The sequence below is a fragment of the Hemiscyllium ocellatum genome, chromosome 24, assembly GCF_020745735.1.
Source record: "Hemiscyllium ocellatum isolate sHemOce1 chromosome 24, sHemOce1.pat.X.cur, whole genome shotgun sequence".
Classification (NCBI taxonomy): Eukaryota; Metazoa; Chordata; class Chondrichthyes; order Orectolobiformes; family Hemiscylliidae; genus Hemiscyllium; species Hemiscyllium ocellatum.
In genome coordinates, this window is record NC_083424.1 from 56,970,680 (window position 1) to 56,988,438 (window position 17,759).

Here is a 17,759-nt window from a genome sequence, read left to right on the forward strand (position 1 = left end):
ACAACCACACCACACACACACACACACAAGCACCCACCACACACACACACGCACCCAACACACACACAAAGCACCCAACACATACACAAGCACCCACCACACACACACACACAAGCACCCACCACACACACACACACACCACACACACAAGCACCCACCACACACACATGCACCCACCACACACACAAGCACCCACCACACACACACACGCACCCAACACACACACAAAGCACCCAACACACACACAAGCACCCACCACACACACACACACACAAGCACCCACCACACACACACACACACACCACACACACACAAGCACCCAACACACACACACACAAGCACCCACCACACACACAAAGCACCCACCACACACACACACACGCACCCACCACACACACACACACGCACCCAACACACACACAAAGCACCCAACACACACACCACACACACAAGCACCCACCACACACACATGCACCCACCACACACAAGCACCCACCACACACACACACAAGCACCCACCACACACACACACACAAGCACCCACCACACACACACACACACACAAGTACCCACCACACACACACGCACCCACCACACACACACGCACCCACCACACACACACACACGCACCCACCACACACACACAAGCACCCAACACACACAAGCACCCACCACACACACACACACAAGCACCCACCACACACACACACACCACACACACAAGCACCCACCACACACACACACACCCAACACACACACACACACACCCAACACACACACAAGCACCCACCACACACACACACACGCACCCACCACACACACACACACGCACCCACCACACACACACACACACCACACACACAAGCACCCACCACACACACACACACCCACCACACACACACACACCCAACACACACACACACACACCCAACACACACACACAAGCACCCACCACACACTCACACACGCACCCACCACACACACACACGCACCCAACACACACACAAAGCACCCAACACATACACAAGCACCCACCACACACACACACACAAGCACCCACCACACACACACACACCACACACACACACACACCACACACACAAGCACCCACCACACACACATGCACCCCACACACACACAAGCACCCACCACACACACACACGCACCCAACACACACACAAAGCACCCAACACACACACAAGCACCCACCACACACACACACACACACCCACACACACAAGCACCCACCACACACACAAGCACCCACCACACACACAAGCACCCACCACACACAAGCACCCACCACACACAAGCACCCACCACACACACACACAAGCACCCACCACACACAAGCACCCACCACACACACACACAAGCACCCACCACACACACAAGCACCCACCACACACACAAGCACCCACCACACACACACACACCCACCACACACACAAGCACCCACCACACACACACACACAAGCACCCACCACACACACACACACAAGCACCCACCACACACACACACACACACCACACACACAAGCACCCACCACACACACAAGCACCCACCACACACAAGCACCCACCACACACACACACAAGCACCCACCACACACAAGCACCCACCACACACACACACAAGCACCCACCACACACACAAGCACCCACCACACACACAAGCACCCACCACACACACACACACCCACCACACACACAAGCACCCACCACACACACACAAAGCACCCACCACACACACACACACAAGCACCCACCACACACACACACACGCACCCACCACACACACACACACACGCACCCACCACACACACACACACACGCACCCAACACACAAAGCACCCAACACACACACAAGCACCCACCACACACACACACACAAGCACCCACCACACACACACACCACACACACAAGCACCCACCACACACACAAGCACCCACCACACACACACACAAGCACCCACCACACACACACACAAGCACCCACCACACACACACACAAGCACCCACCACACACACAAGCACCCACCACACACACAAGCACCCACCACACACACACACAAGCACCCACCACACACACACACACAAGCACCCACCACACACACACACAAGCACCCACCACACACACACACAAGCACCCACCACACACACACAAAGCACCCACCACACACACACACACAAGCACCCACCACACACACACACACAAGCACCCACCACACACACACAAGCACCCACCACACACACACACAAGCACCCACCACACACACACAAGCACCCACCACACACACACACAAGCACCCACCACACACACACAAGCACCCACCACACACACACACAAGCACCCACCACACACACACACAAGCACCCACCACACACACACACACAAGCACCCACCACACACACACACAAGCACCCACCACACACACAAGCACCCACCACACACACACACAAGCACCCACCACACACACACACAAGCACCCACCACACACACACACAAGCACCCACCACACACACACACAAGCACCCACCACACACACACACCCACCACACACACACAAGCACCCACCACACACACACACAAGCACCCACCACACACATACACAAGCACCCACCACACACACACACACAAGCACCCACCACACACACACACACACAAGCACCCACCACACACACACACACAAGCACCCACCACACACACACACACAAGCACCCACCACCCACACACACCAGACACAAGCACACACCACACACACAAGAAAGCACACAAATAACCGTTTCTAGGCTCTTCTCCTAAACCCAAACCTTTTTCTCTCCTCCTCTCCCTAGCCAATGATCGCCACCCTGCCCAGGTTTCTGATCAGATTCGCTGTGAATATGCACCCAGGCTTCACATTTCCCACCCCCAAACCCACTCACTCAAATCACTACTCATCCAGTCAGAGACGCAGGAGTAGCACAAGGAATACAACTGAGAAAAGTGGGTCAGAGTCTGAGTGTACCCACTGCTCCCGATTATAAATCGGTCAGTCTGATTTGGGGGCAGATCCAGAGAGGAATGGAGTAATAGCTCGCCCAGGCCAGGGACAAATTGGAAAAATGAAAAGGATGGAATTCTGAGATCTAAAAGTTGGTAATCTGCCAAACAGGGAAATGTCTTTCCTCCTTCAGTAGATCCATCCTGTCCACAACACAGATAGACTGAAGACAGAATTGGATCTAGAAGTTGAAAATGAGCAAAGATATCATTGCTGCAGCTGGTCCTTATGGATAACATCGGGGGTTTGATTCCATCCAGATGATCACAAACAGAGCTGAGAAGTTTGTAGACATTTGCCACTTTTTGTGAAAACCATCTGTTTGAAACTCGGGTTAGTTATCTGAAGTTAAGTTTTTTTAACAGAATTCCTACAGTGTGGAAACAAGCCCTTCAGTTTGACAAGTCCTCCCTGACCATCCACACAGTCCCCAAGGCTTGAATCAAAGCTGGGTCCCTGGCACTGTGATGCAGCAGTGCTAACCACTGAGCCACCGTGCTGTCCTAGACAGAGGAGCTGGAAATGTTTTGAGAGGAAATCCGTATTATGGAGAACATGGTGACTGAGATTGATAACAAATACGCTGAGTGGACTGCTGGGCTAATTTGTCTGATTTAAATATGTTTTATTTGTCAGTTAATGCTCAATTTATAATTCATAATTGACAACAATTTGCTTTTCATTTATTTTTAACTTCTGTTGATTTTGAGTTTTTATGGTTAAATGTCTCATTTAATTTTGCTAGACTCTTCCATAGTAAAAGTTCATTTCGTTAACTGCTGATTATCTAACGGTTTTTCAGTAACTCGTTGGAATTTGGGTTTCTTCTTTCAAAACAACCTCCCCCACAATGAGAATAACCAACATAAAATCGCAAATGCAGCTGTATTATATGGGTCTCAACGATCATATCGCAAGTTAAAATGTAATCATGTGGGAACGAAAGATTACTGTTTAAAATAATAGGGAACATCTCAAACATGAGTAAATGTACAATCCAGATGTAACTGACACACAACAATATTTGATCAATTTTATATTGGCTGTTTAGTGTTTACATTAAAAATTAATTGAATATTTGCAAAACAAATGAAGATATGCAAGGTTATAAATACATTCTGAGCTGAAAATGTGTTGCTGGTTAAAGCGCAGCAGGTCAGGCAGCATCCAAGGAACAGGAAATTCGACGTTTTCGGGCCAGAGCCCTTCATCAGGAATGAGGAGAGGGTGCCAGGCAGGCTAAGATAAAAGGTAGGGAGGAGGGACTTGGGGGAGGGGCGATGGAGGTGGGATAGGTGGAAGGAGGTCAAGGTGAGGGTGATAGGCCGGGGTGGGGTGGGGGCGGAGAGGTCAGGAAGAGGATTGCAGGTTAGGAGGGCGGTGCTGAGTTCAAGGGAATCGACTGAGACAAGGTGGGGGGAGGGGAAATGAGGAAACTGGAGAAATCGGAGTTCATCCCTTGTGGTTGGAGGGTTCCCAGGCGGAAGATGAGGCGCTCTTCCTCCAACCGTCGTGTTGTTATGTTCTGGAGGTGTTGTTATGTTTGGCCTCACCTTCATTCCCCTACATCTTCACCATCCCTCCAGACCTCCCCCTCTCTGAGGATGAAAGATCAGTCCTCAGCAGAGGCCTCACCTTCATTCCCCTACGCCCTCGGATCAATGAGTTCAACACGCGGTGAGATCCATCGCCAGAACATAACAACACGACGGCTGGAGGAAGAGCACCTCATCTTCCGCCTGGGAACTCTCCAACCACAAGGGATGAACTCCGATTTCTCCAGTTTCCTCATTTCCCCTCCCCCCACCTTGTCTCAGTCAAATCCCTCGAACTCAGCACCGCCCTCCTAACCTGCAATCCTCTTCCTGACCTCTCCGCCCCCACCCCACTCCGGCCTATCACCCTCACCTTGACCTCCTTCCATCTATCACATCTCCATCGCCCCTCCCCCAAGTCCCTCCTCCCTACCTTTTATCGTAGCCTGCCTGGCACCCCCTCCTCATTCCTGATGAAGGGCTCTGGCCCGAAACGTCAAATTTTCTGTTCCTTGGATGCTGCCTGACCTGCTGTGCTTTAACCAGCAACACATTTTCAGCTCTGATCTCCAGCATCTGCAGACCTCACTTTTTACTCTATAAATACATTCTCCAATAAACAGGTCATTTCAATAGTGTTCGTCTCACTGAATACAGACTTGCAAAAACTGCTTTATCTGAGTGACTTCAGTAATGAAAACAATTCATTTGCATTCATACTCCAAATCCCAAGGACTGAGGGGAAAACAGGACTGGGAATCTCAAATTAAAACAAAATGAATACATAGCAGAATTGAACAGGGATGTGTCAGGGAGCATCGCAGTTACAGAATGTGTACAAGAGGTTCCCAGAGCCTCTGCCACTGTGAGAACTGCTGTGTTTCCTCCTCATAGATTCAGAATAAAACTTCTCAGGAAAGCAAGACATTCATTGTCTTCCTGCTCAATAGGGCTGGGAAACAGAAAATTGCTAGATTAGTGATTGTGCTACAGGAACCAGGTAAATTTAAATTTTCAAAATGTATATAGTCATCTTGTGAAGACTGCATGATTTGCAGCTTGTCGTCTGCATCTTGTTGAAGATTAAGGATTAAAGTAGTGGGAATACAGTTTCACAAACACTTACATTCATCACCTGCAACAGCAATTACTACAGAATATCTGGTAGCTTTCTATAAAGTTACCATCCTAAATTGACTATTACTGAGACAGGAACCGTTGTAAACTTCCACACTCTTTACGTTCAGTTCTAGAACAGTCAGTGTCAGTTATTGCAAGGTCAAACACAAGAATTGCTGGGGAAGCAAATCTAAAGTCATAGAGGAGGGTGGCTAATCATTTGAAGGAGAGACACACCAAGTTACAGTCCTTAGTAGTACAGTATTACTGAATTAGTAAATGAGGTGATGTTACGAAAGGAGCAAGAGAGGCCAAAGTTTAGATACTTCATAACGGAGCTTGAATAAGGCAACATGCCCTGAGAATTGGTAAACTCTTGAATGTTTTGCTATTATTGAGGTCAGTCTCACATGAGATAGAGGGAAATAATATGAGAGGAAATGAGAGTCAAACAAATGCAGACAGAGAAGAAATGAGGGAGCTGGATGGCAGTTTCTTGCAAATTGATAAATTTGGCAAACCTGGCCCCTATCTCGGTTCCTGCTACTTGTTACAGTATGAGAACCAATGGCCAAAACCCAGTAAATAAGCGGTTTTATAAAGTGGAAGTGCCTTTATCCATCATTTGATCTGGAACATATTGAAAATAGATGAGCTGATAACAAATCTGCTCTGTGTTTTCCAAGTACCATGGAGATAGCATTGCTGTAATTGTAAATGACAATAATGATTAGACAACACCCAGTTATAGGAAGGATATTATTAAGCTGGAGAGGGTTCAGAGGAGATTTCCCAGGGTGTTGCTGGGTGTGATGAATTTGAGTATAAAGGCAGGCTGGAACTTTTTTTCACTGGAGTGTAGGAGGTTGAGAAGTGACCGTACAGAAGTTTATAAAATAATGAAGTCTACAGATAGAATTAATGGTAGTTGTATTTTTCGTAGGATGGGGGATTTCAAAACCAGGGGGCACATTTTTAAGGTGAAAGGCGAGATTTAAAAAAAGATCTTTTACACAGAAGGTGGTTGGCGTGTGGAATGAACTTCCTGAAGGAATGATTGAAGTGGGTACAATTACAAGGTCTAAAAGACATTTGGATAAGTACATGAATAGGAAAGGTTTGGAGGGGTACGAGGCAGGTGAGACTAGTTTAGGATTATCTTCGGCATGGACCAAAGGACTCCATAATAAGATAATGGACTTCATACAGCCACCGTTACCAATGTGGCCTTTATTCTGACCAAAATCAAAATAGAAGAAACGTATCAGCAAGAAAATTATATTCTGCAGTGCACTGAGGGGAGCATGTATTTAACTCTCACTGGCTGGTAATCCAGGTGAAAATATAGTGTTGATGGAGTTGTACGCGCTGCTTCCAAGTTGGCATCTATTGTCAGGCTGCTACAAGAAACCAGCTGTGATCCTCAAATTACTTGAATGAGATGAAATGCTCACTGAAAAGGTTGGTTAGTGACATTGTACATTACGTAGACCAGGTCTGCGATTGGAGAGTGACGGGAGCTGGCTTCATTCCTTGTTCTGACTTGGATGCAACCTTCACACCAAACTCAACACAAAAAACTAAACAATATTTTATTTACTGAATGAACTTTTGCACATATCATGCCACACACGAACAGTGCAGTACTCTGGTCTCCTAATTTGATGCTTGCCAGAGATAATTAGGATTTGTGCAGCCAAGGAGCCCAGAAAACAGCCTGTTATGGTGTATTGATACTGGATACTGCCATATTCCACTGATGACATTAACATAAATATTAATAGAAAAAAATACATGATTTTATACTAAACATGGTGTGCCTATTAGGAACACACTACTGATACCATGCAAATAATACAAATAGCATCCAAAGCTATGAATAAATGAACAGAATGCCTTTGTTACACATTTGATAAAATAGAACCTGTGTCAATCAGAAATGACAGGCTAATGATTTCAATCGAGAGCAGCTACATGGAATAGAAAACATACACATAATAAAGGATTGACACACAGTTGTGACTGTGGATTTTACACCACATCACAGGCATCACCAAACTAATGAAATGTATAAGGCGTTAGTGCAGGCACCGTGCAATGGGGAAGGTAATTTCATGTAATATGGAAATCTGACCAATACACAGTATGTCAAAGATCAACCACACAATGAACTTCTCCATACAAACTATAAGAGCCAGTAACATTTACCGTTTTACTGCTGAGTGTGTGTGTGTTAAAATGCAACAACCACCAAGCTCATCTGAGAGAAGTCACATTGCAATTCGAAGCCAGCTGGTTAATGTAAGGGGCAGTCTCTGTGACGGGTGAGATCAGGCAGCAGTGAGAGCCAATAGCAATGACAAGTTTAAAACAAATTGGTCTGCTCAGTACTTCTAACCATGCTTTACGACTAATTTATTATTTAAATTTGTAAAATATGAATTAATTAAATGGTTCCAGGGATAAGGGATCTAGCTAAAAGATTAGGTTGGAGAAGCTAGGACTTCTCCTTGGAATGGAAATGGTTTCAGGAAAATTTGATAGAGGTGTTCAAAATCATGAGGGTCTGGACAAAGCTGATTGGGAGAAATTCTTACCATTTGCCCAAGGGAGGAATTAAGCTACATGGGAAAAAAAAACTAATGGGAACATGGGAAAAGAATTTTTGATTTTGTATAGTCAGTGGTTAGGACCCAGAACACACTACCTAAACCATGGAGGCAGACTCAATCTTAACGTTCAAAGGAGAATTGAATAAGCACTGAAGGAAAAATACTGCAGGGCTAGGGAACTTTCATTGTAGACTTGATGAGGTGGAAGACTTCCTTCTGTTCTGTAAATTTTCTAATATCCTGTTCACAGCAAGTGCTGAAAAGATAAAAATCACTAAAGAGTGACTGAACATGATGGTTTTAAGGGCACTAAACTAACATTCGCTATTGAGATAAAGTGACAACAATGAATGTGTGATGGACAACTTCAGTTATGAGCAGAAATCTGGTAATGGTTGATCAAGATTACAGCATTTATGCAATGCCAACTGATAGTTTATTTACAGAATAATTCATGTCCAAAGAATGAATGAGGAAATGCTGAAAAACTCAGTAATACCTAAAATGAAAGGGGTTATTTTCTTTGAACTACCTTCATCAGCATGAAAGATGAGTAACAGAAGCAATTCTTTTAAATATTGATGGACTTGCAATATGTTTTCAGCATTCACACTACATTAGCATCACTAGAATTAACACAATTGTGATAAACAAAGCTATACTCAAACTCCCCTGTGCATTATATCCTCTGACCCTTGGTTAACTCCTACCTTTTGTAGGACATGGTACAGGAAGACAATAGAGACCTACCCAGTTATTGCATCTCATCAAACATTCCCAACACAGATTACACACAGTGCAAATCTTTCTTTACACTGACTCATATCTGATCCAAGCCTTTTCTTGCAGAAGGAATGCTGTTCCCTCTCCCCACAGCAGGCATCATGTGAATGAGTCACAGGTAGATTGTGCTTTTGAATTGTGCTCAACAGGAATTAATTTTGACAGGTTGAAGAGAATTAATTTTAACAGCGGAACAATTTAAAAATCAAAGTGGCGTAAAGATGCAATATGATCTCTTTACACACCATAGCGACGGATAACAGTGAAGAACTACTTTAGAGTACAGAAGCTAATGGCATTGTTAGGGAAACGCTGTTAACAGGTACAGCACAAACAGAAGCACATTGGTCTTTTATCAATGTTCATACTTAACTGGATCTTAGATTTATTGTGTACTCCAAGAGATTTCCAAAGGCTAGAGGCAGATCATGAAAATAATACTATCTTTAAAAAAACTGAAAACTCAATGAATAGAAAGAAAAACTGACTAATGTCTGTAACTGGTAAATATTCTAAACAGGGGCAATTATAAGGACACTTAGTTTTGACACAGAAGCCTTTATGATATCAGTTTGGTTGGATCGATCACAAGTTCCCTGGGAAAGAAATGTTCTCCAACTCCTGATGTATCACTTGACCCATCAGACAACCTTTCTGTAAACAGAAGAGCATTGATCGGACAGACAGCGAATGGACTATCCCAGGGAGTTAATCTCACCCCGTTAAATATTAGTGTGACAAGTATTACTTACCTAGTCTTACAGCCCTGTTTCATGTGGCTTATTTTGAAAATCTCACAGCCGTCATTTTGTGAAAATTTTATAATGGCGATTTCTAAACACTGACAATATAGATCCTCCCATATAGCTAGTGGGTGTACTGTACCAGTGTGAGTGCTGTAATAATGGTATTATACTTTCACAAAAAGGCTATTTCCTCTCAAAGCACGGCACTGAGTTTCAAAGATCAGTTTGGACTGATACTTCACTTTCCCACAGTTGAAAGATGGGTCACTGAGCAGTTTAGCATTGCAGAAACACAGGAGGAGCAGTTACAAGTGGAGCTCAAACAGCATGTAGATCATTCAGGTGCACACGTCTTTACTGGATGGATGGATTATTCAAACAGGAGGGTGTTCTTTTGCAAAGTGATGCTATTCTGGGGCCATGAGTTGCTCGAGTGAGGAACAGTGTTTCAGCACAGAGTTGGAACATGAAGTATAGCATTGGAAATGTCCTCCCAAAATCAGCAGTTACTCTGCAAACGCATTCCAGATTGGGTGGAGGAAGATGTCAAGTTTCAAAGTACTTGTATATAGACGTGACATACTGCATCAGGCTCTGCCAGTCTGGTCGCTCTGTGCTCACCATCTCATTGATATCCTAGGTAGGGAGAGACAACAAAACAAAACACTGAGAAAACTGAAGGCTCATGAACAAGTCCACTAAGAACATTCTTGCTGCAAACTCTCTCCATCAATTTATATTGCACAGAAACTTAAAAAAAATTCATTTGATCTTTAAATACTGACCACCAGAGTCATGTACAATCATCCTTTATTTCAGTGCTTGTACTCTCATTTAAACTCCATTCCACAGACTGGAGGATGACACTCCAGTGCTGGACTGAGGTGTCACTGTAGTACAGTGATGGAGGTGCTGTCATTCAGGAAGGATATTAAGCTGAAGCTCTGCCTGACCAATTAGGTGGACAGAAAAGGTGCAATGGCAATATTCACAGAGCAGGGCAGATCACCTTGGTGCTCTGGCTAATAATTATTGCTTAACCAACAAACAGATAGTGGGCGACACAGTGGTTAGCACTGCTGCCTCACAGCGCCAGAGACCCGGGTTCAATTCCCACCTCAGGTGACTGTCTGTGTGGAGTTTGCACATTCTCCCCATGTCTGCATGGGTTTCCTCTGGGTGCTCTGGTTTCCTCCAAAAAAATGCAGGTTAGGTGAATTACTCAGTGTTACGTGATGAGGTAAATGTAGGAAGATGGGTCTGGGTGGGATGTGCTTCGGTGGGTCGGTGTGGACTTGTTGGGCAGAAGGGCCTGTTTCCACACTAAGTAATCTGATCAGATTGGTCACATTGCTGTGTGTGGGACCTTGCTGTGCATAAAATGGATGCCCCTTGCTTTACATTACACTAACTGCACTTCAAAAGTTTCTTTCTTATCACAGAGCACACAAGGGGTATAACAAATTCTTCTGGGAGAAAGTGAAAACTGCAGATGCTGGAGATCAGAGCTGAAAATGTGTTGCTGGAAAAGCGCAGTAGGTCAGGCAGCATCCAAGGAGCAGGAGAATTGATGTTTCGGGCATGCCCGATATGTCGATTCTCTTGCTCCTTGGATGCTGCCTGACCTGCTGCGCTTTTCCAGCAACAGATTTTCAGCTATAATGAATTCTTGCCTAGCCACTTATTTATTTCAGCATTTATTGAGCAGCCCAAACTACCGGGAAATTGCTACTAACCTAGCTCCATTCTTCTCATAAATTCACAAGTTAGATAGATTATAACTTTCCTCTACTTTCTACCTGTAAAACAGTTACTTTGAAATTCGTCACACAAATCCAGTGGATATTCTGTTGTATATCACGTATTAGATTAGATTACTTGTAGCGTGGGAACAGGCCCTTGGCCCAACAAGTCCACACTGACTCGCAACCCACCCAGACCCATACCCCTACATTTACCCCTTCACCTAACACTATGGGCAATTTAGCATGGCCAATTCACCTAACCTGCACCCGGAGGAAACCCACGCAGACACTGGGAAAACGTGCAAACTCCACACCGTCAGTCACCTGAGGCGGAAATTGAACCCGGGTCTCTGGCGCTGTGAGGCAGCAGTGCTAACCACTGTGTCACTGTGCCGCCTATAACAGATACACTGTGACAGGCACATTGCATCTTACACCTCTGCCATGCTTACCAGTAATATACACCGAGCTGTTCCTCCACTTTCTTTTACAGATATTGTGACAAAGCAAAGAAATATGGCAACAAAATCATCTCTCCATTTCACTCAGATTTGGTCGATTCATCAAAAACGCAGCTCTCTTTAAGCCATTCAATTTCCTGATCCTTCATCAGTGACAGGAAACATGGTTTTGTATGGGGTAGATTGTGCCTTACCAACTTAATAGAGTCCTTTGAGGAACTGACCAAGCTGATAGATAAAGGAAGGGCTGAAGATGTCTTAGATGTGGACTTTAGTAAGGCGTTTAAGGTTCCCCATAGTAAACTAATGGAGAAAGTGAAGTCACATGGTGTGCAGGGTGTTCCAGCAGGTGGATAAAGAACCAGTTGAGCAACAGGAGACAGAGAGTAGTAATTGAAGGGAGTTTCTCGAAATGGAGAAAGGTGACCAGTGGTGTTCTACAGGGGTCGGTCCTGGGGCCACTGTTGTTTGTAATACACATCAATGATTTGGAAGAGGGCATTATTGTTCTGATCATAAAGTCATAGAGATGTACAACATGGAAACAGACCCTTCGGTTCAACCTGTCCATGCCGACCAGTTATCCCAACCCAATCTAGTCCCACTTCCAGCACCCGGCCCATTTCCCTCCAAATCCTTCCTAATCATATACCCATCCAAATGCCTTTTAAATGTTGCAATTGTACCAGCCTCCACCACTTCCTCTGGCAGCTCATTCCATATACATACCACCGTCCGCGTGAAAACATTGCCCCTTAGGTCTCTTTTATATTTTTCCCCTCTCACCCTAAACCTATGCCCTCTAGTTCTGTACTCCCTCACCACAGGGAAAAGACAGTTAATCTATCCTATCCATGCCCCATATAATTTGGTAAACCTCTATAATGTCACCCCTCAGCGTCCAATGCTCCAGGGAAAACAGCCCCAGCCTGTTCAGCCTCTTCCTATAGCTCAAACCCTCCAACCCTGGCAACATCCTTGTAAATCTTTTCTGAACCCTTTCAAGTTTCACAACATCTTTCCAATAGGAAGGAGACCAGAATTGCACGCAATATTCTAACAGTGGCAAATGTGTTGCTGGTCAAAGCACAGCAGGTTAGGCAGCATCTCAGGAATAGAGAATTCGACGTTTCGAGCATAAGCCCTTCATCAGGAATAAGAGAGAGAGAGCCAAGCCGGCTGAGATAAAAGGTAGGGAGGAGGGACTAGGGGGAGGGGCGATGGAGGTGGGATAGGTGGAAGGAGGTCAAGGTGAGGGTGATAGGCCGGAGTGGGGTGGGGGCGGAGAGGTCAGGAAGAGGATTGCAGGTTAGGAGGGCGGTGCTGAGTTGAGGGAACCGACTGAGACAAGGTGGGGGGAGGGGAAATGAGGAAGCTGGAGAAATCTGAATTCATACCTTGTGGTTGGAGGGTTCCCAGGCGGAAGATGAGGCGCTCCTCCTCCAGCCGTCGTGTAGTTGTGTTCTGCCGGTGGAGGAGTCCAAGGACCTGCATGTCCTCGGTGGAGTGGGAGGGAGAGTTAAAGTGTTGAGCCACGGGGTGATTGGGTTGGTTGGTTCGGGCGGCCCAGAGGTGTTCTCTGAAGCGTTCCGCAAGTAAGCGGCCTGTCTCACCAATATAGAGGAGGCCACATCGGGTGCAGCGGATGCAATAGATGATGTGTGTGGAGGTGCAGGTGAACTTGTGGCGGATATGGAAGGATCCCTTGGGGCCTTGGAGGGAAGTGAGTGTGGAGGTGTGGGCGCAAGTTTTACATTTCCTGCGGTTGCAGGGGAAGGTGCCGGGGGTGGAGGTTGGGTTGGTGGGGGGTGTGGATCTGACAAGGGAGTCACGAAGGGAGTGGTCCTTGCGGAACGCTGATAGGGGAGGGGAGGGAAATATATCCTTGGTGGTGGGGTCCGTTTGGAGGTGGCGGAAATGGCGGCGGATAATACGTTGTATGCGCAGGTTGGTGGGGTGGTAGGTGAGAACCAGTGGGGTTCTGTCTTGGTGGCGGTTGGAGGAGCGGGGCTCAAGGGCGGAGGAGCGGGAAGTGGAGGAGATGCGGTGGAGGGCATCGTCGATCACGTCTGGGGGGAATCTGCGGTCCTTGAAGAAGGAGGCCATCTGGGTTGTGCGGTGTTGGAATTGGTCCTCCTGGGAGCAGATGCGGCGGAGACGAAGGAATTGGGAATATGGGATGGCGTTTTTACAGGGGGCAGGGTGGGAGGAGGTGTAGTCCAGGTAGCTGTGGGAGTCAGTCGGTTTATAATAGATGTCTGTGTTGAGTCGGTCGCCCGAGATAGAAATGGAAAGGTCTAGGAAGGGGAGGGAGGAGTCTGAGACAGTCCAGGTGAATTTCAGGTCGGGATGGAAGGTGTTAGTAAAGTTGATGAACTGTTCAACCTCCTCGTGGGAGCACGAGGCAGCGCCGATACAGTCATCGATGTAGCGGAGGAAAAGGTGGGGGGTGGTGCCAGTGTAGTTGCGGAAGATGGACTGTTCCACGTATCCTACGAAGAGGCAGGCATAGCTGGGGCCCATGCGGGTGCCCATGGCAACTCCTTTAGTTTGGAGGAAGTGGGAGGATTGAAAAGAGAAGTTATTCAGGGTGAGGACCAGTTCAGTCAGTCGAAGGAGGGTGTCAGTGGAAGGGTACTGGTTAGTGCGGCGGGAAAGGAAGAAGCGGAGGGCTTTGAGTCCTTCGTGATGGGGGATGGAGGTGTACAGGGACTGGATGTCCATAGTGAAAATAAGGCGTTGGGGACCGGGGAAGCGAAAATCCTGGAGGAGGTGGAGTGCGTGGGTGGTGTCCCGAACGTAGGTGGGGAGTTCTTGGACTAAAGGGGACAGGACCGTGTCGAGGTATTGGGAGATGAGTTCGGTGGGGCAGGAGCAGGCTGAGACAATGGGTCGGCCGGGGCAGGCAGGTTTGTGGATTTTGGGCAGGAGGTAGAAACGGGCGGTGCGGGGTTGTGGGACTATGAGGTTGGAGGCGGTGGATGGGAGATCCCCTGAGGTGATGAGGTCCTGGATGGTCTGGGAGATGATGGTTTGGTGGTGGGAGGTGGGGTCGTGGTCAAGGGGGCGATAAGAGGAGGCGTCCGCGAGCTGGCGTTTGGCTTCAGCGGTGTACAGGTCAGTCCAAGAACTCCCCACCTACGTTCGGGACACCACCCACGCACTCCACCTCCTCCAGGATTTTCGCTTCCCCGGTCCCCAACGCCTTATTTTCACTATGGACATCCAGTCCCTGTACACCTCCATCCCCCATCACGAAGGACTCAAAGCCCTCCGCTTCTTCCTTTCCCGCCGCATCAACCAGTACCCTTCCACTGACACCCTCCTTCGACTGACTGAACTGGTCCTCACCCTGAATAACTTCTCTTTTCAATCCTCCCACTTCCTCCAAACTAAAGGAGTTGCCATGGGCACCCGCATGGGCCCCAGCTATGCCTGCCTCTTCGTAGGATATGTGGAACAGTCCATCTTCCGCAACTACACTGGCACCACTCCCCACCTTTTCCTCCGCTACATCGATGACTGTATCGGCGCTGCCTCGTGCTCCCACGAGGAGGTTGAACAGTTCATCAACTTTACTAACACCTTCCATCCCGACCTGAAATTCACCTGGACTGTCTCAGACTCCTCCCTCCCCTTCCTAGACCTTTCCATTTCTATCTCGGGCGACCGACTCAACACAGACATCTATTATAAACCGACTGACTCCCACAGCTACCTGGACTACACCTCCTCCCACCCTGCCCCCTGTAAAAACGCCATCCCATATTCCCAATTCCTTCGTCTCCGCCGCATCTGCTCCCAGGAGGACCAATTCCAACACCGCACAGCCCAGATGGCCTCCTTCTTCAAGGACCGCAGATTCCCCCCAGACGTGATCGACGATGCCCTCCACCGCATCTCCTCCACTTCCCGCTCCTCCGCCCTTGAGCCCCGCTCCTCCAACCGCCACCAAGACAGAACCCCACTGGTTCTCACCTACCACCCCACCAACCTGCGCATACAACGTATTATCCGCCGCCATTTCCGCCACCTCCAAACGGACCCCACCACCAAGGATATATTTCCCTCCCCTCCCCTATCAGCGTTCCGCAAGGACCACTCCCTTCGTGACTCCCTTGTCAGATCCACACCCCCCACCAACCCAACCTCCACCCCCGGCACCTTCCCCTGCAACCGCAGGAAATGTAAAACTTGCGCCCACACCTCCACACTCACTTCCCTCCAAGGCCCCAAGGGATCCTTCCATATCCGCCACAAGTTCACCTGTACCTCCACACACATCATCTATTGCATCCGCTGCACCCGATGTGGCCTCCTCTATATTGGTGAGACAGGCCGCTTACTTGCGGAACGCTTCAGAGAACACCTCTGGGCCGCCCGAACCAACCAACCCAATCACCCCGTGGCTCAACACTTTAACTCCCCCTCCCACTCCACCGAGGACATGCAGGTCCTTGGACTCCTCCACCGGCAGAACACAACTACACGACGGCTGGAGGAGGAGCGCCTCATCTTCCGCCTGGGAACCCTCCAACCACAAGGTATGAATTCAGATTTCTCCAGCTTCCTCATTTCCCCTCCCCCCACCTTGTCTCAGTCGGTTCCCTCAACTCAGCACCGCCCTCCTAACCTGCAATCCTCTTCCTGACCTCTCCGCCCCCACCCCACTCCGGCCTATCACCCTCACCTTGACCTCCTTCCACCTATCCCACCTCCATCGCCCCTCCCCCTAGTCCCTCCTCCCTACCTTTTATCTCAGCCTGCTTGGCTCTCTCTCTCTTATTCCTGATGAAGGGCTTATGCTCGAAACGTCGAATTCTCTATTCCTGAGATGCTGCCTAACCTGCTGTGCTTTGACCAGCAACACATTTGCAGCTGTGATCTCCAGCATCTGCAGACCTCATTTTTTATTCTAACAGTGGCCTAACCAATGTCCTGTACAGCCATAACATGACCTCCCAGCTCCTGTACTCAATACTCTGACCAATAAAGGAAAGCATACCAAACACCTTCACTATCCTATCTACCTGCAACTCCACTTTCAAGTAGCTATGAACTTGCACTCCAAGGTCTCTTTGTTCAGCAACACTTCCTAGGACCTTATCATTAAGTGTATAAGTCCTGCTAAGATTTGCTTTCCCAAAATGCAGCACCTAGCATTTATCTGAATTAAACTCCAATTGCCACTTCTCAGCCCATTGGCCAATCTAGTCAAGATCCTGTTGTAATCTGAGGTAACCTTCTTCTCTGTCCACTACACCTCCAATTTTGGCGTCATCTGCAAACTTACTAACTGTATATCTTATGCTCATGTCCAAATCATTTATGTAAATGACAAAAAGTAGAGGACCCAGCACTGATCCTTGTGGCACTCCAGTGGTCACAGGTTCCCAGTCTGAAAAACAACCCTCCACCACCACCCTCTGTCCTCTACCTTTGAGCCAGTTCTGTATCCAACTGGGTAGTTCTCCCTGTATTCCATGAAGGGCTTATGCTCGAAACGTCGAATTCTCTATTCCTGAGATGCTGCCTAACCTGCTGTGCTTTGACCAGTAACACATTTGCAGCTGTGATCTCCAGCATCTGCAGACCTCATTTTTTACTTTTTAATCTAACCTTGCTAACCAGTCTCCCATGGGGAACCTTGTCGAATGCCTTACTGAAGTCCATATAGATCACATCCAATGCTCTGCTCTCATCAATCCTCT

At 47.6% G+C, this 17,759-nt stretch overlaps 1 protein-coding gene across 9 annotated transcripts in view; it reads right to left on the reverse strand.

Moving 5' to 3' along the window:
* Positions 1-7,276: 7,276 nt before the first annotated feature.
* Positions 7,277-17,759, reverse strand: part of specc1la (sperm antigen with calponin homology and coiled-coil domains 1-like a) — a 310,876-nt gene continuing 300,393 nt past the window's right edge. For all 9 annotated transcript variants that reach the window (XM_060843844.1, XM_060843843.1, XM_060843842.1 and 6 more), the window contains one exon: positions 7,277-10,478. In XM_060843844.1, coding sequence (XP_060699827.1) covers positions 10,389-10,478 — 90 coding nt within the window. In that variant the 3' untranslated portion in view covers positions 7,277-10,388. The remainder of the gene's footprint in view (positions 10,479-17,759) is intronic.